This window comes from Balaenoptera musculus, chromosome 5, assembly GCF_009873245.2.
Source record: "Balaenoptera musculus isolate JJ_BM4_2016_0621 chromosome 5, mBalMus1.pri.v3, whole genome shotgun sequence".
Taxonomy (NCBI): domain Eukaryota; kingdom Metazoa; phylum Chordata; class Mammalia; order Artiodactyla; family Balaenopteridae; genus Balaenoptera; species Balaenoptera musculus.
Window position 1 is genome coordinate 8,429,858 of NC_045789.1, and position 24,303 is coordinate 8,454,160.

The window sequence follows — 24,303 nt, forward strand, 5'->3', positions numbered from 1 at the left end:
TGCTCGGGGCGCGGTCCGCCTCTCCTAGGAGCCAGCGGCGGACGTTTCCACCCAAGTCACAGGACCCTTGACTGGTTTATTTCACCAATATTTACTTATGGAAATCAAGGGGCGTGGCCGGGGCGGGAGGAGGGGTCTGGGGCCGAGGGGCTCCGACCGCAAAACAGCACCAGTAACCTTATCTGCAGGGATCATTAACCTTTCTGGAAAACGCAGCTGGCTGTGCTCTGAGGTTTGTCCTCAGAATGTGAGGAGAGCCACACAGATACCGCAGAGACTGTTCAAAGGCTGCTGGGTTTACCTTGCGAGCTTTTGCTCCACCGTAGTGCGGCAGAAAAATGAGATTGCAACAATTCTTTTTTCTGTTCCTTGTTTTTATGATGAGTCTTCTACCTATCCACGGACAGAGACCAGGTAGGACTTGGACAGATTTGTACCGAGTGACTTGTTTTCGTGCCTGCTTGTGTGAATGGGCCTCTGAGCATGACTGTGTCTGTGGAAAATCGCGTAGGTGTGCTTGGGGGTGAGTGTGTAGGATTTCAGAAGTATGTTATCTATCCCGTTAGGTCTGTTATTTGGATATTTAAAAAATAGCTGGATTTTAGAATGATGATAAATATTTGACCACTATTTTTCTAAATTTGAAGAAAACTGATCCCAAAGCTATCATAGATAGGGTGTCCTTGTAAGTAAAAAGAGAGCTGTTCTTTCTAGATATATAGTTAGATGTGTCACTTTAAAAAGTGCCATTTTAGTATTATTGTGCTTACAGAGCCAAAAAAAAGTCAAAAATATGTATGGTCAAGATAAATAATATTAATTTACTTGACACATTTTTCAAGGATTGTATCAGTCGTGTTGTTCTTAACTAACAGGGATTTAGTAAACAAAGTTATTTTTTTAAAGTGCTTTTACTTCAAAACCAAATATCTAAGATTTCAAAGCGCTGGCCAGTAAAAAAGAAAAAAAAAATTAGAAAGTTTTCTAAGGAAAAAGCCAACCCAAATTTAAATAGAAAGGTGACACCATTTATATCTAAATATGTTAGATTATTCACTTGATAATATACTTCTCCATTTACAACAGAAAATGGTGCATAACTGGTTAAACATTCAGTCTCTGCCTTTTAGTTAGAAGTTTGATCACTGAGACTATTTCAAATGATGTTTCCTGGTCTGACCTTTTTACATGAATAAGAAAAAAGTTTCAAATTAGCAATTCAGAAAGCAGCTGATCCCTTCTTACTGTTTATAGCAATTGCTATTCAAATTGTTTCTCCTCTAAAAATACAGAGCAACTTGGACAATAGTCTTGTAAAATATTTGTGATTAATTCACTACGTAAACTAAGAAGTCTAGAAACATTTAGAAAGAAGTCATGTAGGAGAAGAATTTTACTATTAAATCCCACCATCAACAATGAACTGTTAGGAATACCCGTCCTGAATTTGCATCCCATTAATTTTTTATATCACAATCACATCTGAACAGATAGCAAATAATCACAGTATAATTTGGATCGAAAGTATTCCCTCACAGTCTTCAGATTAAACAACAACTAATTTTCTGTAAATGCCCCTGATATTTTCTTCTTCTTTTTTTTTTCTTTTTTTTTTCCAGCTAATTTGGCAATGAGAAGAAAATTGCACAGGTACAACTGCCTTCAGAGAAGATGTATGCCTCTCCATTCACGAGTGCCCTTCCCCTGAGGTATTTCTGACCGAAAGAGTTTTACTACATTTAGGCCATGTTCCAGATTAGATATACCTACGAATGCTTAAATGGCTTTAGAGTGATGTCAGTTTAAGGAATGCATACTAATGGTTTGCATACTAACAGTGAAATGAAATGATGTTTGGGAATGGCTTTAATCATTTAATGGGATGGAGGAGGAAAATGTAGGAAAATCTTGATAATTGTTGAATCTGAGTGATAGTTATATGGGGATTAATACTATTGGGTGTGTTTGAAATTTTTCATAATTAAAAAAATCAGGCACGAGGAGAATGTAATGAATTATAAAGGTATCTTTAAACACGTGTTTTGAAAATCTCTGAATAGCTCCCTATGCTCTCCAGAACAAGCACGTTTCCCATTAACACCACTCTATGCTTGAAAGCATTCGGACACGTTTGCCCACCACCACCAAATGGATGATGTATTAGCCTCAATACTTAGTAATTTATTTTTCCTGAAAATATTTCTTTTCATATATAAAATCAAACTTAATGACATGGCAGCTTTCCAGCTTCACTAACAGAATTGGTCTTGACGGTTGCATCTTTAAGGATAAATTCTGAATAGAATTTTGTTCCTGATTTTACACTACCCCCATCACCAGTAATACTGCTTGAATCAGTTAACATCAAACACCGCCCAAGTTTGTTACTTCACACTAAAAAATAAGAAACTTGACAATCCATTGTAATTATTTTAAGCCCTTGAATTCACATGAAATATATCTTCCTTTAAAAAAAAGTCATAGAAATATCCCTCAGCTGGTTAACATAACACAGGCGGTTGCTAAATTAGCCTATTCATTTGGCCTGTGGACTGGAGCATTTATGGCACTATGCATTCAGGGAAAAGAATGATTGCTGTGCCTGGTGCTTAATACATGCTTTTCAAACCAGTGAAGACCCTGTAGTAGGATATTAAATAAAGGAAGAGCAGTTCAGTAATAAGCATTTACCAAGAGGACTGAGACAAGACACCCAAGTTCTCTACGCCTGCATCTGTAACAAATTACTCTTTGCTATCAAAATATGAAAAAGAAATTTGGTGGAGAAATCCAGAAAGATCCAAGAGGACGTTCTTGAGAAGCCAATTCATAGGGACTAAAACATGCTTTAAAAGTGTTTTATATGTTAAAAAATCCTTTGGTGTATGTCGATGATGAATTTCAGTCTCTCATATAAATAACGGTAAAATCTGTGCTTAGGAGGAGTGGAGAAGTTCAAGATTTTTCCAGCGCTCCTCCACAGATAACAAAGAGGCATTTCACAGTAGCAAGGGCATTCCTGCATATGCAGGAAAGGATGCCTCACAAATGCACACAAAAGCCCTTAGTCAGCCACAGGTTATATTGGCTTTCTCCACAAACCACCTGCCATAAAAACTAGGGCTGTAAGTAAACAAGATAGAGTAGTGAAATTTGAATTGTCAAAGTTAAGGAAAATTTTGACCTGTAAACCAAATTTGTAAACCAAAGGGAAACGTAAGTCGAAGCCATATAAACTATTTAATAATAGCAATCCTTTACAAAAGTTGGGTAATCCTTTTAAAGAACGGCTCAGGTTACAGCATCCATTTTGTCAGTGTTTAGACTGGTCCTACATTCCAGCTACAGTTCTTTGACGAATGTGTAAAAGTCACATTTTGGAATCCAGCATTAGTATGAGAGCCATTGAAAGAAAAACGTTAATTTCCCCACAGGGAACTATATTTAATATCCAGTGATAAACCATATAGAAAAGAACATGAAAAAAATATATATATATATATGTATAACTGAATCACTTTGCTGTACAGCAGAAATTAAAACATTATAAATCAACTATACTTCAATAAAATTTTCTTAAACATTAAAAAAAAAAAGATAATTTCCCAAGATCTTGCTCAACCAGTGCTCTAAGTGCTATCTTCAAGTTTGATAGGATGATTCTCGCTGCCCTAAATACTTGCATATTTTTTATATGTCTTGCAACAAAGGTACTTTGACTACTAGATAAAGGCACTATAGACATAAGTAGTGGAACTCTGAGGCTGAATCTCTCTTCATTTGTCCCCCTCTGTTTTCTACATGCTTTAGATAAAATCACATGTCTTGACTTCATTCAGTTAGGGTCAAGGAAGACTGTAAAGGGATAGGTAAGGTAAACATTTGACTTTGAAGTTTTACAGATTAACCTTTTAGAGTGGTTTAGACTTACAGCTCACTTGATGGGAAAGCCTGATTACCTTTACTCCGTCAATTTTTCCTTCTCACAGAGTCCTCCTCAAAGATCCTCAGTGAGATTTCCTAACTGTTGAGGTAATTAAATAGAAAATCTTGCCATATAAAATTTATTTTCTGATACTTTTTTTTCTCACAAATATTTTGGCATTACCTTCAGCCCTAAGTGAATTAGAGTGAAGGAAAGCAAAAGAAGGGTGTCTGGAAATCCGAGCTTATAGGTTGATGTGGAAATGAGGTAGGGACTCTAATGATGTCCCCTTCCAACTGTATCATCTCACTACAGCCCTGATTGTATCGATAAATATGTGCTCTAGATAACGGCACACTCCGCTAACACATACTCTTTCTAGCTTTTTAATAATAATTATGATACATGTTCATGGTATAACATTTTTTTCTAACAGTCTGGAAGAATGTAAAGTCACAATTAAAAGCCTTCCACCCTCCTCTGTTGCCCATTTTCCCTTCTCAGAGGTAATGGCTATGAAAATATTTTTGGTAAAGTTACCTTTTAAAATTGAGACCCTTGATGACCATTCAAATGTAAATGCTTCTAGTTCTCTGTTTTCTGCCTTTTTTAAAAACTTATTTGTAGAAGTATAGTTGATTTACAATATTGTGTTAGTTTTAGGTGTACAGCCAAGTGATTCAGTTATATATTTTTTCAGATTTTTTTCCACTGTAGGTTATTACAAGCTATTGAATGTAGCTCCTTGTGCTACACAGTAGGTCCTTGGTGCTTATCTATGTTATGCATATAGTAGTTGCATCTGTTAATCCCCATACTCCTCACTTGTCCCTTTGGTAACCATAAGCTTGTCTTCTATGCCTGTGAGTCTGTTTTGTATATAGATGCAGTTGTATTATTTCATTCCACTCCTACGCTGGGTCTTTGTGTGCTTTCTCCAGACCCAGACAACCAGCCTCTATACTGTCTGCCTTATTCCTACGCCCTTGAAGTCATGATCCCCCCAGCCCTGACCAAATCTCTGCTCTGCCTCCAAACTTGATGCAACTGTCCTATTGTCCTGGCTCTTCTCACTCTATTCTGCCTCTTTGTCTTATTGAAAGCCAACTCTGCCTTCAGCACAGAATCTCCACTTTAGTGGAGCACTTCACCTCCAACTTTAGTGGCGCTCTCTGCAAATAACTCTTCTTACTTTTAAGCACCTCTGATTCCCATTCAGTAATATTTCAAGCCTTTAATGACCTCCAGTTTCCTTAAACGTTTTAACCTCCTTATCCAACTCACAGCCAGAGATGATTCCTCTTCCCAGCGAAAATGGAGGTAATCAAGCTTCAAAACCAGACCCTGCCCTCAAACCACAAACATCTACATCTGCAACGTCTTCTGTCTTCCCCTCCTAGTCTTTCACTAGGAGATTCCTTTCTTGGTTATGGTTAATCTCTCCACACCTCAGGAACCTCGATCCAACAATTACTCCCTTTCTTCCCTAGCATATTCAGTATGTCAAAACTGATCGATCTCATCTTTAAAAGAAAAGAAAAGGAAAGAAGGTGCACCCTTGGCCCCACAGTGCTCTCTAGTGAGCAGCTCAGGGTCTTCTCTGCACAGCCAGATGTCTTGAAGAGTGGCTACTTCCTTTCCTCCCATGTATTTTCAATGCACTGTTCCCACTGCCTTCTGGGAAAGGTCCCTAGTGACTTCCTTCTTCTCAAATCCAGTGAACACATCAGCTGTCTCCGTGGGTCAAGCTGTAGAATGAATTTTCCTTGGTTTCAAAGATACCCTGCCCCCTTCTGACCATCTCTGGAATAAACCACTATTCCTTTCAGGACCTGAACAGGGTGTCCACCTGCCTACCTGGAATCACGTCAGCTGCCCTGCAGATACTTGAAGCCCATGGCCACAGTGCACGTGCAGATCTCCACCGTGGCTTCCGCATGGCTATTCCTGTGGCTCAGCTCTCTGTTCCGATACCAGGCATGTCATCAGGCAGGACTTCCCTGATGATCCTTTATGTAAAATAGCAGTACCAAAATAAAGTCTTAAAACAATTCTTCACCCTGCCCGAGATATTTCCATGTTCCTTTTCCTGGATGGTTTTTCTCCATAATACTTGATGCCATGTGACAGAACATATATTTACTCTGTTGTTTGTTTAGCATCTTCCTCTCTTCATTAGCATGTAAGTTTCATGAGAACAGGAACTTTGCTTTGGTCATCAGCTATTCAGAAATATCTGTTGAGTGATTGAATGAATAGCTAAAAGTAAATTCTTTAATTCCTTCCCCTCAAATATTTCTCCTGTGTTCTCAAAGTTACTGTGTATTAGGCACTGTGCTGTGAAACATAACGTGGTACTGTCCCAACCTAAACTTCTGAGCAGAGTGCCCTAGTGTCCAGTTCTGTTTGGTTGCTCAGCCTGTCATTTCTACCTGACAACCTGCTTCCTCCTTTTCGTCTCTTTACTACTATTTCAGTGCCTGTTATAGCTCTCCAACATGACTGCCACACCTTAAGTGATCACTCCAGCCTCCAGGTCTCTTCTGGAAAGTCCATTTTTTGTTTTATCATCTGATCTTTTTAAACTGTAAAGCCAATCATGTCACACCTTGATTAAAATCCTTAACTGTCTCTGTAGCCTTCAGGACAGTGAGAACTCCCATAATTTAACAAACGACACATTACAAAGGGTACCTCCTTGCGGCATCACCTCTTCTCCCCTGCCCTTTCTCAGACTGGATAAGAGTTAAGACAGGATTGCCTAGGTTCTAGCTCTGGCCACACAGCTCACCCACTGGTGATCTCTGGTAAGTCACTTATCTCTTCTAAGCCTCCTTTCACTTCCAGACCTGTAAAATGGAGCTCGTAATGGTATGTACCTTATCGTAACTGTACCTAGCACATAGTAAGTGCTAAACAGATAATAGCTAGAATTATTAACATGGCTTTAAAGTCAGTCCATTCTTCACCTCTTGCCCTTCCTCAAGCTACACTTCTGCCTACTTACTCTTTTCCTCACTATCAAGTCCTTCAAGACACCTTCCCTGGTTTTGATACCCCTACAAATTTTGTTAGATGCCCACTTTTTGCTCTCAGCGCCGTTTGCATACTTCTGTCAAAATACTCGACTCACCGCCCTGTAATAATGTGTGACCGGACTGGACTCCTCCCTACCGCCCCCCCGCACGCTAGAAATTCTCGGAAGGCAGAGTGTGCATGCTCCGACTTTGTTCAATTAACATTTGTCAAGTGGAGCACAGAGTACAGAATAGCGAGCCTTACTGCAACAGCTGACCACAGATACGTTGAAACAGAGAAGTTTATTACAGTCCTGGAGGAAGCACCCGGCACGCCTCAAGGGGCCACATGGGGAGGCCAAGGCAGAGTGCAGACAGAGAGAGGGGACCTGGGGGACACACGTGCCTTTAGTGGGGTCTGTGGTGGAGTCCTTTGGATTCTTGGCCAAGGGCCTGATAAGTCAATTCAGACCAAAAGAGCATGGTTTTGGTAAGCCCCAGGGGGTCTTATCTAAGGGGCACGTAAGGTAACCGGGCCCTGGGAGACAGGGAGACTGTTGATCACAAGGGCTGCTGGGGAAGTCACGTCAGGAACTTCCATTTGCTTGTGACCTTGCACTGCTCTCCAGGGCATGTGCTTCGTTTGTGGGAGGCGCTGGTGTCAGTTTAAAGCCGCACACAAAGTGCATGCCTGGCAGCAATGCCATGGGGTGGTTTAGCTAGACTCTCATCATTGGGTTGTATTTGTTTATCTTCCTATCTTCAGCTGAAAAATGTGCCTGGAATACAGCAGACACTCCAAAAATTTTGCTCAAAGAAATGAAATGAAACTTTTATCACTATTTATTGTCTTAGCATTTAAGAGGTACTACCATCAGGCCCCAACACACATTTTCAGCTTTACTTCCTGGTATTAACTGCCAGACTGAACTCTTGCTCCCTCATCTCACCAAGTGCAAACCCTGCCTCTCCCCCAAGGTTCTCTTCCAACTCCATTTCCTACATGAGGCCCACCCTGATCCAAATAGCGTAAAATACTTTCCCACTCTCAACAATCACCGCATTTTTATCAGTAAGTTTTTAAAGTCATTTATCATATTCTACTTTATTTCATCAAATTTTACCAGTACTGGAATGTGAGCTCCTTGAAGATAAGACTTGGCCCCTAAAGTTTAGATTATAAACCTTTAGAGTGTGTGAATAGCGGAGAGCAGCTTGAAGTACAGGGGATTCTGGCATGGACTGTAGTATCTGTAGGACGTCTTGCTCAAGACTAAATAAAATATAGAAAATTACTGTTTTCTCAATTAATCATAGTCTAGTGTCCAAAGACCACGTCAGAGAAAATCCCTAATGTTCCTAATTTACCGATGAAATAAAACTTTTTTATAAAGACCCTGATGCCTTTATGATAATATATACAATATAACATACTGAATATTTAAATATACAGCTATGTTTTACATATATATTATTATAATAAATGTACATTCCCCTATGCAAAATATGTATATGATGGACTAAAGCCAAATTTCAGAGTGTTCTTCACTTTGGAAACTGATTTCTCATTACAAAGTGTGTAATAATTCTTTTTGCAGATATTTAGTTAAGGTAGCTGTTGTCTAACATGTTTAGGAATCTAAAATTTCTTTGTAGCATAAAGTTTTTGTTTGTTCTCAATTATGTATTCAATTAGTGACCTAGTGATTTCAGGTAAACTTTATTATTGCATAGCAGTAATATATTTGAAAAATATATTATTCTTAGACAATAACAAGAGAATATTTTTTAAGTGACTTGAGAAAAACAAAATCACTTATCATTAACTTTTTCGATACATTCCACTTTTGGATCTATTTTTTTTTAATAGTGATGTGTGATATTGAATGCCACAATTCTCTCCACACTACCAGTAATACCAAAATGTTAGATGAATTCTAAACTTTCCTGATCTTAACAAAATTATTAGCAATTTTCACCAGAAACATTCAAAATCTTGTCAGTGTATCTACAATTCCTCAGAATATTGCTAATTTATAATTAAAATCCTTGATAGTTTCCCTGTTACCACTCGGAATATTTATAAATAAAATAATAATGCAAACCACACGTCTTCTGCTTTGCTTTGCTAAAATTCTATTAGAGAAGAAAAATAGGCAGAATAGACAGGCTTTCCCAAGGCCTCCTTCACTGGTCTTAGCCCTGCACACCTGTGGTCATGTCTAGAGCTTGGGTCAGCCACTGCCACTATTCTAACCCCATCAGGTCTTCCAGAGCATTGACCCTTGACTGGTCCCTTTCTCCGCTAAGATTGTATAATTCATTAGTTCCATAATTGCTGCCAGTATCACAGGTTTTCCTGCTGCTCTGTCTTATTGTTCTGGAAGAATCCTGAAGTCTTCAAACAGGCATGTTATTGCTGCTGGAGAATACGTAAGAAGTCACACTGGAAATGCTTCAGATTCTTCATCGAATCCCAAACTGTACAGCAAACCTACATTTCTGTGGTCAACTTGCTGCCTGGCGCTCCACAATAACTGTTTCTTTTTCTATTCACCTCAAATTTTAGGCCCTTATCTTAAGGCAGATGGCCTTGCCTCATATCACAGAGAAAAGAGAAGTCATCACATGGTATACCCCTCAGCCTCCAAGTATAAAACAAGACTCCCATCTAATCCACCTCCTACTCTGCCCACCCCGACCCTCCTCTTCCTCTGGGTTTCATGGAAGGTACGACTGTTGCTCCATCTATGTGTGGATCCCTTCCCTTGCCACCTTCTCAGGAATCTCAAACTGCCACTTTCACACCGTCTTCATTCTCTTTGCCCTCTGGATCGCCATGTCAACACTGAGCTGTAAACGCTGGTGAGACTACACAGTAAAACAACACAGGCACACGCTCCGTAGTCAGGGCTCTCAGGTGAGTCTTCTGTACTCCTCGTCTCCAATTCATGATTTCCCATTCACATTTTAACCTACTCTAATCGTACACCTTCTTTAAAATAACGTCAATCATCTTCATTTGCTTAGCTTTCCCTCCGATTTCTCAGCAGAATTTAGCAACTGACTACACTCAATCTGCAAAAATCCCTTCCCTTAAATTCCAGGATACCATACTTACACTTTTCTGCTAAATTCTCAGCTGACTCTCTGGCTCCTAGGCAGGTGTTATCTTACCTGGAAAGACTTGCATGGCGGAGTTTCTCTACTCTCCCCTGCTCCATTTCAGCCATTCCTTTGTCCTCAATTACCTCTTCACGCGGAGTGGTAATACTCTGCAGGAAAAAAGGAAGATCATCTCAATGAGAACAAGCAAAGCCTATTTATTCAGAGCTTGCTATGGCAAGGGAGTAAGCCACCATGACTATTTGGCTATTAAGAATAATTCTGTTCTGAACATTCGTGTACAAGTTTTTGTTTGAACATATGTTTTCAGTTCTCTTGGGTGTATACCCAAGAGTGAAATTGCTGGATTATACGGTTACTCTATGTTTAACTTATTGAGGAACTGCCAAACTATTTTCTACAGTGGTTACAGCAATTTACGTTCCTAACAACAATATGTAAGTGTTCCAATTTCTCTACATTCTCACCAGTACCTGTTATTATAGCCGTGCTAGTGCGTGTTAAGTGGTATCTCGTCATTTTGATTTACATTTCCCTAATGACTAACAATGTAGAGCACATTTTCATGTATCCATTGGCCATTTGTCTATCTTCTATGGAGAAACAGCTATCCAAATCCTTTGCCCATGGTTTTCAATTGACTTACTTGTCTTTTTATTGTCAAGTTGTAAAAATGCTTTATATACTTTGAATACATGGCCCTCATCAGATATATGATTTGCAAATTAGTTTCTTCCATTCTATTGATTGTCCTTTCACTTTCTTGGTGTTGCCCTTTGAGAACAAAAGTTTTTAGTTTTGTTAGAGTCCAGTTTGTCTATCTTTTCTTTGGTTGCTTGTGCTTTATATGTTAAAACACCATTGACTAATCCAAGGTCATGTATATTTACATTTATATTTTCTTCTAAAAGTTTTATAGTTTTGTATCTTACATTTATGTCTATGATCCGTTTTGAGTTAAATTTTGTGTATGGTGTGAGGAAGGAGTCCAACTTCTTTTGCATATGGATATCCAATTGTTCTAGCACAATTTGTTGAAATTACTATTCTTTCCTCCATTGAATTACCTTGGCACTACTGTCAAAAATCTGTTGACCACTAGTGTAAGGGTTTATTTCTGGACTCTCAGTTCTATTTCATTGATGTAATGTCAATCCTTGAACTAATCCTATAATAGTTCTATTGATTATTGCATTATTTTAGCAAGTTTTTTAATCAGGAGTTCTCCAATTTTGTAGTTCTTCAAGATTGTTTTGGTTATTCTGGTTCCTTGAATTTCCATATGAATTTTAATATCAGCTTGTCAGTTTCTGCAAAGAGCCAGCTGTGATTTGGATAGCATTATGTTTAATCTGTAGATCAATGTGGGAAGTATTGCCATCTTCACAATTACGTTTTTCTATACATGAACGTGGACCCTTGAGCAACATGGGTTTGCATTGTGTAGGTCCACTTATGTGGATTTTTTTCACTAAGTAAGTGCCACAGTCCTACACAATCCATGGTTGATTGAATCTGTGGATGTAGAACTGCAGATACAGAGGGCCAACTGTAAGGTTATACGCAGATTTTCAACTGTGTGAAGGGTCAGTCCCCCTAATCGCCACGTTGTTCAAGGGTCAACTGTAATCAGATCTAACTTAGTTTATCTCAACATTTTATAATTTTTTAGAATACAATTTTTATACCTCTTTTGTTTAGCTTACTCCTGATATTTTATTCTTTTGGTGCTATTGTAAATGGAATTTTCTTAATTTATATTTTTGAATTATTCATTGCTAATATATAGAACTGTAATTGAGTTTTGCTTATCGACCTTATATCCTACAACCTTAATGAAATTATTAATTCTCATAGATTTTAGTTGGTTCCTTAGGATTTGCTATGTATGAGCTCATGTCATCTGCAAATAGATGTAGTTTTACTTCTTCATTTCTAATCTGAATGCCTTTTATTTCTTTTCCTTGTCTAATTGCCCTAACTAGTCTGGTGCAATGTTGAATAGAAGTGGTGAGAACAGACATCCTTGCCTTATTCCTGATCTAAGATGGAAAGCATTCAGTCTTTCACCATTAAGTATGATGTTAGCTGTGGAACTCTGTAGACGTCCTTTATCAGGTTGAAGAAGATCCCTTCTGTTCCTAGTTTGTCGAATATTTTTATCATGAAACAAGAGTGTTGAGTTGTGTCAACTGTTTTCTCTTTATCTATTACTATTGTGCATTTTCATCCTTTATTCTATTGAAATCATATATTACAGTAAATGATTTTTGGATGTTAAACCAATCTTGCATTCCTGGGTTAAATCCCACTAGGTATGATTTTTATATATTGCTGGATTCAGTGTGCTAGTATTTCAATATATTTTTGTATCAATACATTCACATTGGTCTGTAGTAGTTTTCCTTTCTCGTGATGTCCTTTTCTGGCTTTGGTATCAGGGTAACACTGATCTCACAGAATGAGTTGGGAAGTGTTTCTACCTCTTCTATATTTTGGAAGTGTTTGTAAAGGATTAATACTAATTATTTAAATGTGTGGTAGAATTCACCAGTAAAGCCATTTGCCTAGGGCTTTTCTTTGTCAAAGATTTTAAATTGCTAATTCAATGTTTTTATTTGTTAAAGGTATATTCAGATTTCACTGTTTCTTCTTGAGTCACTTTTGGTAGTTTGTGTTGTTCCAGGAATTTGTTCATTTCATCTAAGTTATCTAACTTTCTGGCATACGATACAGAATATTTATAATTTGTTCTTTATTTCTATAAGGTCTGTGGTGATGTTTTCTCTTTCATTCCCAAGTTTAGCAATTTGAGTCTTTTCCTTTTTATTCGTGGTCAGTCTAGATAAGGTTAGTCAATGTTGTTGACCTTTTCATAGGACCAAATTTTGGTTTTGTTCATTTTCTCTACACTTTTCCCATTCTCTATTTCATTCATTTCTGTTCTACTCCTTACTATTTTCTTCCTTCTGTTTGCTTTAGGTTTCATTTGCTCTTTTTTTCCTAGTGTTTTAAGGTGGAATGTTAGCCTATTGATTGACATATTTTTTCTCTTTTATTTATTTTTATTGATCTTCTTTTTTAATATGGATGTTTAGTTATAAATTTTCAGCTAAGCACAACTTTAGCTGCATCCCATACGTTTTCATATTCATCTCAAAGTATTTTCTTATTTCCCTTGTGATTTCTTCTTTGATCTAATGGTTGTTTAGAAGTGTGTTGTTAATTTCCAATTATTTGTGAATTTCCCAGATTTATTTGCTATTGATTCCTAATTTCATCCTGATGTTAAATCATCTATTTCTCATTTCAATTGTGTCAGTTTTTGCTTCATGTACTTTGGGACTCTGTTTTTAGGTGTATATATCGTCATAATTATTTTATCTTTCTCAGTTGACCCTTTTATCATTACAAAATGTCTTGTAATAATAATTTTTGCCTTAGAGTTTATTTTATCTGACATTAGTATATCCACTTCAGTTCTCTTATGGTTGCTGTTTGCATATTATCTTTTTCTATCCTTTTACTTTCAATCTGTTTTGTGACATTGAATAAAAAGTGTGTCTCTTGTAGACCATATAGTTGGATCATTTTTCTTTTACTGTCTGATAATATCTACCTTTTGAATGGTTTGTTTAGTAGATTCACATTTAGTATAATTATTGATATGGCTGGGCATATACTTGATATTTTACTTTTTGTTTTCTATGTCTCACGTATTTTTTTCCCTCTGTTCCTCCATTCCTCCTTTACTTTTTTTTTTTTTTGCATTAAGTGAATATTTTCTAGTGTAATATTTTAATTCTTTTAACTTTTTTTCACTACATTATTTTCTTAGTGGTTGCTCTAGGACTTAAACAATACATATCTAAACTTATCTGAATCTAATTCAGATTATACTACTTTAAGTCCAGTAAGATGTAGAAATACATATATAGTGCTATTGTCTCTTCCCTTTTAATTCTATTAGAGTTATACATATTGCATACACACACACACACACACACACATATATATATATAACACATCCAACTTTGTTGTAATTTTCACTTTATACAATTTTAGGTCCTTTAAAGCTGAGGGAATAAAGGCAAGGAAGTATATATTTATAGAGTTGTTATATCAACCTTCTTATTTATCATTTCTGGTTCTTGTCATTAGTAGATTTTTCTGATATGTTAGTCTGTCAGGTTGTTTTAACAAAGTACCATAGACTGGGTGGTTTATAAACAACAGAGATTTATTTCACTGTGAGATTTTTCTCACAGTTCTTGAGGCTGGGAAGTCCAAGAACAAGGCACCAGCAGACTCAGTGTCTAGTGTGAGCCTATTCTTGGTTCATAGATGGTCATCTTCTTATGTGTCTTCACATGGTGGTAGGGAGTTCTCTGGTTTCTACATTAAAAGGGCACTAATCCCAATCATGAGGGCTCCACCCTCATGACCTAAACACCTCCCAAAAGCCACACCTCCAAATACCATCCACTGGGGTTAGGTTCCAACATATGAGTTTTGGGGGAAAACAAACATTCATCCTATAGCACCTGAATAAATGTTTCTCTGTTTGCGCTATTTCCTTAAGACAATTTCTGTAAACTTTAAATACTTTGAAAAAAAAAATTTCACCAGCTATAGTTGATTCACAGGTTAGAAGGACCACAGAGTTCCTTATACCACCACTTTAAGTATTCTGCAAATTATGCATATTTTAAACATTGGTACTTAGTGGCAAATTGCTCTCTAGAAAAGCTTCACCACTTTGCATTTCCAGTAACAAGTCATGAGAATGTGTATTCCCCATACTCTTGCCAACACTGAGTATTATCAATACTTTTTGTTTTTGCCTAGCTCATAAGCAAAAAAACTCATCTCTTTTTTATGTTCAAAATTTAGACAGTCTGAGTTGAGAGATGATTCCTAGAAGAGGCATACCTGCATATTCTTACTGCTAAATTATAGTTGACACTCCAACAGGACTATCAGGAAAGTGAAGGAGAAAGAAGCTTCTAGAAATGAAGCAAGAGACTGTTTTCATGTCTTTGGGAAGTGGTCAAAACAAACTGTCTAGGACAAGCCCCAGGAATCCCCTGGATGCACAGCCAGCCATGCTCGTATCCAGTCCTACAAACCAACTGGCTGGTACAAGCCCTGGGATACATGGGCCACACAGCCAGCATCACCATGACCTGGCCCTGTCCACCAGTGGACTGGCAGCCACCACGTGAAGCAGACAGAGCCTGACAGCCAACTGAGCAGGGGGTCAGCCCCACCTACCAACATGCCCAAAGGACTCAGCCCTGCCACAACTGAAGAACTCACACAACCAATATAGGGGAAACCCCTAGAGCGTATAACTGATGACCAGAGAGGAGTGTGCTGCTGGGCCCCATAGGATGTCTTCTACATAAGGCCACTTATCCCAAGATTGGGAAATTAACTGACCTACCTAAGACCTAGAAATAAATACAGAGAATTAGGCAAAATGAGGCAACAAAGGAATCTGTTCCAAACAAAGGAACAAGATAAAAATCCAGAAGTAGAACTAAGTGCAGTAGAGATTAAAAAATCTAACCAATCAAGAGTTCAAAGCAATGATGATGAAGTTGCTCAACATTCTTGGGAGAAAATAAACACAGTGAGAAGTTTAACAAAGAGCTGGAAAATATAAAGAAGAACCAAAGAGAGCTGAAATATACAGTAACTGAAGTGAAAAAAAATACACAAGAAGGAATCAAGAGTAGAGGAGATGATACAGAGGAACGGACCAAGGAACAGGAAGAGAGAGTAATGAATATCACCCAAGCTGAAAAGAAAAAAAAAACTTAAAAAAAATTTTTTATTGGAGTATAGTTGCTTTACAATGTTGTGTTAGTTTCTATTGTACAGCAAAGTGAATCAGCTATATGTATACATATATCCCCACTTTTTTGGATTTCCTTCCCATTTAGGTCACCACAGCACTGAGTAGAGTTCCCTGTGCTATACAGTAGGTTCTCATTAGTTATCTATTTTATACACAGTAGTGTATATATGTCAATCCCAATCTCCCAGTTCATCCCACCTTCCCCTTCCCCCTTGGTATCCATACGTTTGATCTCTATGTCTGTGTCTCTATTTCTGCTTTGTAAATAAGATCATCTATACCATTTTTCTAGATTCCACATATATACATTAACATATGTTATTTGTTTTTCTCTTTCTGACTTACTTCACTCTGTATGACAGTCTCTGGGTCCATCCACATCTCTACAAATGACTCAGTTTCATTCCTTTTTATGGCTGAATAATATTCCATTGTATATATGTACCACATCTTCTTTATCCTTTCCTCTGTTGATGGACATTTAGGTTGCTTCCATGTCCTGGCTATTGTAAATAGTGCTGCAATGAACATTGCGGTGCATGAATTATGGTTTTTGAATAATGGTTTTCTCTGGGTTTATGTCCAGTAGTGAGATTGCTGGATCATATGGTAGTTCTATTTTTAGTTTTTTAAGGAACCTCCATACTGTTCTCCATAGTGGCTGTATCAGTTTACATTCCCACCAGCAGTGCCAGAGGGTTCCCTTTTCTCCACACCCTCTCCAGCATTTATTGTTTGTAGAGTTTTTGATGATGGCCATTCTGACTGGTGTGAGGTGATACCTCATTTTTAATGAAGACAGTTTAAGAGACGTCTGAGACAACATCAAACATACTAACATTCACATGGTAGGGGTCCTAGAAAGAGAAGAGAGAAAGGGGCAGAGAACTTATTTGAAAAATAATAGCTGAAAACTTCCCTAACCTGGGAGAGAAAACAGACTTCCAAATCCAGGAATCACAGAGAGTCCCAAACAAGGTGAACCCAAAGAAGCCCACACCAAGACACACTGCAAATAAAATGGGAAAAATTAAAGATAAAGAGATGACCTTAAAAGCAGCAAGATAAAATAAGCTAATTACATACAAGGGAACCCCCTAAGTCTATGAGCTGACTTTGCAGCAGAAATTTTGCTGGCCAAAAGAGAGTGGCATGATATGCTGAAAGTGATGAAAGGGAAAACCTACAGCCAAGAATATGCTATCATTCAGATTTGAAGGAGAGATAAAAAGTTTTATAGAAAAGCAAAAGCTAAGAATTCCTGACTACTAAACTGGCTTTGTAAGAATGTTAAAGGGACTTCTCTAAGTGGAAAAGACCACAGCTAGAAATATGCAAATTACAAAGGGAAAAGTCTCATTGGTAAAGGCAAACATGCAGTAAAGGTAAGTAGATCAACCACTTAAAAAGCTAGTGGTAGGGTTAAATAAAAGACAAAGGTAGTAAGATCATCTATACCCATAAGTAGTTAAGGGATACACAAAACAAAAAGATGTAAAATGTGAGGTCAAAAATGTTGCGGGAGTGGGGAGTAAAAATGCAGATTTGTTAGAATGTGTTGGAACTTAAGGGATCATCAACTTAAAAAAAAAAATCACGTTTACAAATAGATTGTTATATATGAACCTCAGAGTAACCACAAACCAAAAATCTAAAGTATATACACACACAAAAAAGGGAAAGGGGTCCAAAGATTTGATTGACTAAAGATATGTCAATAAAATCACAAGAAAAGAGAGCAAAAGAAGAAAAAAAGGAACAAAAGAGAACCTCAAAACAACCAGAAAACAATTAACAAAATGGCAATAAGTGCATATCAGTAAATAACTTTAATGTAAATTGACTAAATTCTCCAAGAAAAAGAGTGGATGAGTAGATTAAAAAAATAATAAGACCAATATATATGCTGCCTACAAGAGAGTCACATCAGATCTAAAAACACAGACTGAAAGTGAAAGGATAGAAAAAGGTATTCCTTGCAAATGGAAACAAAAAGAAAGCTGGGGTAGCAATACTTATATCAGACAAAATAGACTTTAAAACAAAAACTGTAAAAAGAAACAAAGAAGGACATTACATAATGAAAGTGATCAATCCAACAAATGATATAAAGATTGTAAATATATATATCCACCTAAATACATAAAGCAAATATTAATAAACATGAAGGGAGAAATTGACAGTAACACAGTAATATTAGGGGATTTTAAAATCCTCTGGCCTTACAGGACACATTAGACCAGATGGACTTAAATATATTTACAAACTATATAAACTTTATATATGTGTGTGTGTGTGTGTGTGTGTGTGTATTCCAGCCAAAGGCAGCAGGATACATATTCTTTTTAACTGAACATGGTATATTCTCCAGGATAGATCACATATTAAGTCCCAAAACAAATGCCAATAATTTAAGAAGACCGAAATCATCAAGTAATTTTTCCAGCCACAATGGCATGAGTATAGAAATCAACTACAAGAAAAAAACTGCAAGAAACCACAAACACATGTAGGCTAAACAATATGTTACTAAACAACCAATAGGTCACTACAGAAATAAAAGAGGAAATCAAAAAATACCTTGCAACAGAGAAAAATGGAAACACAATGATCCAAAATTCATGGAACACAGCAAAAAGCCGTTCAAAGAGGGAAGTTTATAGTGAGACAAGCCTACCTCAGGAACCAAGAAAAATCTGAAGTAAACAATCTAACCTTACACCTAAAGGAATTAGAAAAAAGAAAAATAAAACCTGAAGTTAGTTGAAGGAAAGAAATAATAAAGATTGGGGCCGAAATAAATGAAATAATAACAAAAAAATTAAAAATAAAAAAGATCAATGAAACTAAGAAATAATTCATTGAAAAGATAAAGAAAATTGATAAGCCTTTAGCCATACTCATCAAGAAAAAAAAGGGTCCAAATAAGTAAAATTAGCAATGAAAAAGGAGAACTTGCAACTAACACCACAGGAATACAAAGAATCATAAGAGATTACTATGAACAATTATACTCCAATAAATTGGACAAACTGGAAGAAATGGATAAATACCTAGAAATGTACAATCTCCCAAGACTATATCAGAAAAAAATAGAAAATATGAACAGACTTATTACCAGTAATAAAATTTATCAGTAATCAAAAAACTCCCAACAAACAAAAGTCTAGGACCAGAGTGCTTCACAGGTGAATTCTACTAAACAGTTAAAGAAGAGTTAGCACCTTTCTCCTTAAAGTAATGTAAAAAACTGAAGAAGGAGGAACACCCAAACTCATTCTATGAAGCGAGGATCACCCTGATACCAAAACCAGAAAAAGACAACACAAAATAAGGTAATTACAGACCAATATCACTGATGAATATAGATGCAAAAATTCTCAACATAGTATTAGCAAACCGAATTCAACAATCTATTAAAAGGATCATTCACCATGGTCAAGTGGGATTTATCACAGGGATGGTTCCATATCCACAAATCAGTCAATATGATAGAACCACATTAACAAATTGAATAAAAGTCATATGATCTTTTCAATAGCTTTTGACATCATGCAACATCTATTTTTGATAAAAAGTCTCAAAAAAGCGGGGAAACCATACCTAAACATAATAAAGGTCATATAAGACAAAACTAGAGCCAATATCATCCTCAACAGTGAAAAGCTGAAAGTATTTCCTCTAAGATCAGGGACAAGACAAGGTTGCCCACTCTTGCTACTAGAAGTCCTAGCTACAGCACTCAGACAAGAAAAAGATATAAAAGGATTCTAAATTGGAAAGGAAGAAATAAACTGTCACTGCTTGCAGATGACATGATACTATACATAGAATCCTAAGGATATCATTTTAAAAAACTACTAGAACTCATCAGTGAATTAAGTAAAGTAGCAGTATACAAAATTAATATACAGAAATCTGTTGCATTTCTATGCATTAACAATGGGCTAGCAGAAAGAGGAATTAAGAAAACAATCCCATTTACAATTCCATCAAGAAGACTAAAATACCTAGAAGTAAATCTAACCAAGGAGATAAAAGACCTATACTCAGAATACTTTAAGACACTGATGAAAGAAATTAAAGACGACACAAACGAATGGAAAAATATACCATGCTCATGAAATGGAAGAATTGATATTGTTAAAGTGACCATATTACCAAAGGCAATCTACAGATTCAATGCAATCCCCATCAAAATACCAATGGCATTTTTCTCACAAATAATTCTAAAAGTTGTATGGAAACATGAAAAACAAACAATCTTGAGAAAGAATAACAAAGTTTGAGGTATCATGGTCCCTGATTTCAAACTATACTACAAAGATACAGTAATCCAAACAGTATAGCACTGGCACAAAAACAGACACAGACCAATGGAACAGAATAGCGAGGCCAGAAGTAAACTCATGCACTTACGGTCAATTAATCTACAAAAAAGAAGGCAAGATTATACAATGGGGGAAAGGCAGCCCCTTCAACAAATGGTGTTAGGAGAACTGGACAACTACATGCAAAAGAATCAAACTGGACTACTTTCTGACACCATATAAAAAATAAATTCAAACGCATTAAAAACTTAAGTGTAAGACCTGAAACCATAAAACTTCTAGAAGAATACATAGGCAGTATGTTCTCTGACATCAGTCTTAGCAATATGTTTTTGGATCTGCCTCCTCATGCAAGTGCAACAAAAGCAAAAATAAACAAATGGGACTACATCAAACTAAAAAGCTTTTGCACAGTGTAGGAAACTATCAACAAAACAAAAAGGTAGCCTAGTCATGGGAGATATTTTCAAAGGATAATCCAATAAGGGGTAATATCCAAAATATACAGAGAACTCATACAACTCAACATCAAAAAAAAACAACAACCTGATTAAAAAATAGGCAGAGGACCTGAATAGACATTTTGCTAAAGAAGACATACATATGGCCAACATACATATGAAAAGATGCTCAACAATTTCTAATTATTAGGGAAATGCAAATCCAAACCACAACAAAATATCACCTCACACCTCTCAGAATTGCTATTATCAAAATAAATTACCAGTGCTTTCAAGGATGTGGGGAAAAGGGCACCCTTGGGAATTGTTGGTGAGATTGTAAATTGGTGCAGTCACTACGGAAAACAATATGGAGGTTCCTCAAAAAATGAAAAATATAACTACCATACAATCCAGCTATTCCACTTTTGGATATTTTTCCAAAGGAAATAAAAACACTAATTTGAAAAGATAAATGCACCCCTATATTCATTGCAGCATTATTTACTATAGCCAAGATATGGAAGCAAAATAAGTGTCCACTGATCAATGAATTAGTAAAGAAGATTGTATAAACAATGGAATACTACTCAGTCATAAAAAAGAATGAAATCTTGTCATTTGCGACAACACAGATGGACCAGAGGGTATTACCCTAAGTGAAATAAGTCATATAGAGAAAGGTAAATATCAAGTGATTTCACTTACATATGGTATCTGGAAAACAAACGGAAGCAGACTCATCAATAAGGGAACAAACTGGTGGTTGCCAGAGGGCATGGGGATCAGGGGTTGAGTGAAATGGTGAGGTATATTAAGAGGTTCTGACTTCCAGTTACAAAATAAATGAGTCATATGCATGAAATGTGCAGCATGGGGAAAAATATAGTCTATAATATTGTAATGATTTTGTCTGGTGACAGATGGTAACCAGACTTGTGGTGATAATTTGTATTGTATAAAAATATCAAATCACTATGTTGTACACCTAAAACTAATATATTTTAAGTCATTTATACTTTTTTAAAAAGATGAATAAGTTTTTGAGATTTACATGGTGATTATAATTAATAACACTATATTATATACTTGAAATTTGCCAGAAGAGTAGATCTTAAATGTTCTCACAGCAAAAATGAAATGGTAATTAAGTGACATGATGGAGATGTTAAAGCTATGGTGGTAATCATATTGCAATGTACAATTGTATCAAATCATCACTTTTTACACTTTAAACTTATACAATGTTGTTATATGTCAATTATCTCTATTAAAGCTGGAAATAAATTTAAAAAAATTTATACTGCCTAGGGAAACCCTGGCACCAGTAATTCTCTTCCTGTAAAAGATCCATTATCCTCTTAAGTGAAAATTAGTTATATTTTCCCCTACCATATATTTAAAATGTATTGCTAAGTACTAATTATTAAATAGTCTTGTAGTATTAAGATTCCTCAGAACAATTTTTAAAAATTGAAGTATAGTTAATGGACAATATTACACAAGTAACAGGTATGCAATACAGTGATTCACAATTTTGAAAGTTTATACTCCATTTATAGTTATAAAATATTGGTTATTTTCCCTGTGTTGTACAATATATCATTGTAGTTTATTTTATATATAATAGTGTGTACTTCTTAATCCCCTACCCCTATCTTGCCCCTCCCCATTTCCCTGTCCCTAAAGGTAATCACTAGTTTGTACTCTATATCTGTGAGTCTGTTTCTTTTTTGTTATATTCACTAGTTTGTTGTATTTTTTAGATTCCACATATAAGTGATATCATACAGTATTTGTCTTTCTCTGGGACCATTCTGTTTGTTAAATAAAATACCCCGAAGTAAGATTTTGGTTCTGATATCTTTCTTTGACCTGCTCCAAATAACTTTCTTAGCTGGTATAAATATCAGGAATCAATATCCATAATATTAAAAAAAAAATAGTTGAGACTACCAATGTGGGTCACTGAGCAAATAAAGATTATTAGATGAAAAATAATTTAATGTAAAACCTCTTTAATAGGATAAATTCAGACTTTTAAACAAATACAGTGCTGTATTTATATTGAAAAGTAAGAAAATATGAAGTTGCTTTCAGCACTGACAAACCGTGGTAACTTTTCATAATTCATTGGCTATAAAAAGAAATTAAGCATGAGTAAATTGGTCTGCTGGATAGCATTTCTTATTGTTTCTTTCTCCTTTGCTTCCAAATCTAGATCTTCTCTATCTAACTTCTCCAGGTCTACCAGAAGAGGAGTGAAGGAAAAGATACCCACCCACGTAACAGTGTGATTGCTTAGAAGTTTTTCTGTATGAAAAGGAATTGTTTGAAAGCAATGGGATGGTTTATTAGTTTCACACGATTCTCTTCTTCCTGGTTTCTCTTTAGAGAGAAAATAAATTCAAAAGCAATTCCAGTCTGAAGTATAATTATTTGCTTGCATAACAAAATTCTCTTATCTTTTTCTGCACATTATTATTCTTACCTGGTTTAAGAAGAAAAACTCTTTAATGTCTTAGAACTCTCTAACAGTAAAAAGTGTAGGAGTTTAAAATTGTCCTTTCATATTCTTATAATTTTCCGAAGGTATTAAAATTACTTTTTATATGTTTGAGTGATTGTTAAAAAAAATCCTAAATCTGAAATCAGTTGCATTGGCTATTTGGCTTTGCAGAATAGGGAGAAAATTATTGGTTCACTGATTGTTTATATAGAGAGACAAAGAAAGAAACTATTAACTGCTACCAATGTTATATAATAGGCTTTAATGTTTATGAACGTATTTTTTACTTTGAATAATATCCATTTATAGTTGTAAAATAAAGTCTGAAATACTAATTGTAGTTCAGTTTATATTACAGCTGAAATGTTTATTTCTGAACCTATTTTTCAACATGTCGTCATAAGAAGCCAATGTCTGATTTCTTTTGAAGTTCTGTTTTATGCCCTTTATTCATCTGTATAGACAGCTTCTTAGAAAGGCCAACTTAAAACTGAAATTTAAAAGACACTTATGCCAGTAAAGTCTCAAGCAGAGCGATGTCTCCAATACACGAGTGCTCATCAGTCTGCTAGGCTTTATTTTGGTGTGGTGGTGAGACATGTAAATAAAAACTCAGAGGGAATTTAAGGATATGATTACCAAAGAAGGACACTATCCTAAGTCTGAACTGTATTGATAATTAGTTGTTCTCAAGTTGTTAAATATGCTCCTAATTTGTATTTATTCAAAGACTGTTAGCTCACTGCCATAAAGTTTTAATTATTTTACTGTAAGTTAACGCTAGATATGAAATTTACATGTTCATATCTTGACTAGAAATTTTACTTTGTAAACATTCTCGAGTGGGAGAAGCCATAAACGTTTAATCCCTATTTTGCCAAAATAAAAAACTGAGATTTATATATAAAGAATTTAAAATATAAATTCTGATACATGCAAGTTTGTCTCCCTTTCATAGCTTGTTAACAGTGTTTTGGGGGGATGGGAGGTGCTTATGAAAGTACTGTAATTAAATTTACACACAAACAAAAGATGTTTTATGAAATATGTTATTTCATTATTTAAATTGGATATTTGGGGGGAACTCTAAAT

At 35.9% G+C, this 24,303-nt stretch overlaps 2 protein-coding genes across 3 annotated transcripts in view; one reads left to right on the forward strand and one right to left on the reverse strand.

Annotated features, from left to right (window-relative positions):
• The window catches only part of LOC118895881 (putative tripartite motif-containing protein 75), a 293,235-nt gene that overhangs the window by 245,918 nt on the left and 23,014 nt on the right, over positions 1–24,303 (reverse strand). The gene's annotated exons all lie outside the window — the stretch shown is intronic.
• On the forward strand, positions 135–24,244 carry APELA (apelin receptor early endogenous ligand). 2 transcript variants are annotated; one of them, XM_036852669.1, is made up of 3 exons: positions 135–414; positions 1,620–1,709; positions 22,924–24,244. In XM_036852669.1, exons 1-2 carry the CDS (start codon positions 339–341, stop codon positions 1,706–1,708), a joined length of 165 nt encoding a protein of 54 aa, XP_036708564.1. In that variant the 5' UTR covers positions 135–338; the 3' UTR covers position 1,709; positions 22,924–24,244. The 2 variants fall into 2 exon arrangements, with proteins under 2 accessions (XP_036708564.1, XP_036708565.1); XM_036852670.1 differs by lacking the exon at positions 22,924–24,244 and adding an exon at positions 5,755–5,958 and having other exon boundaries at positions 150–414.

What these genes read in the sequence shown, in the direction of transcription:
- APELA (XM_036852669.1), top strand. Translation starts at nt 339, where the DNA reads ATGAGATTGCAACAATTCTTTTTTCTGTTCCTTGTTTTTATGATGAGT. An exon ending in TATCCACGGACAGAGACCAG is followed by an intron (nt 415 to 1,619) that starts GTAGGACTTGGA and finishes TTTTTTTTCCAG; the next exon opens with CTAATTTGGCAATGAGAAGA.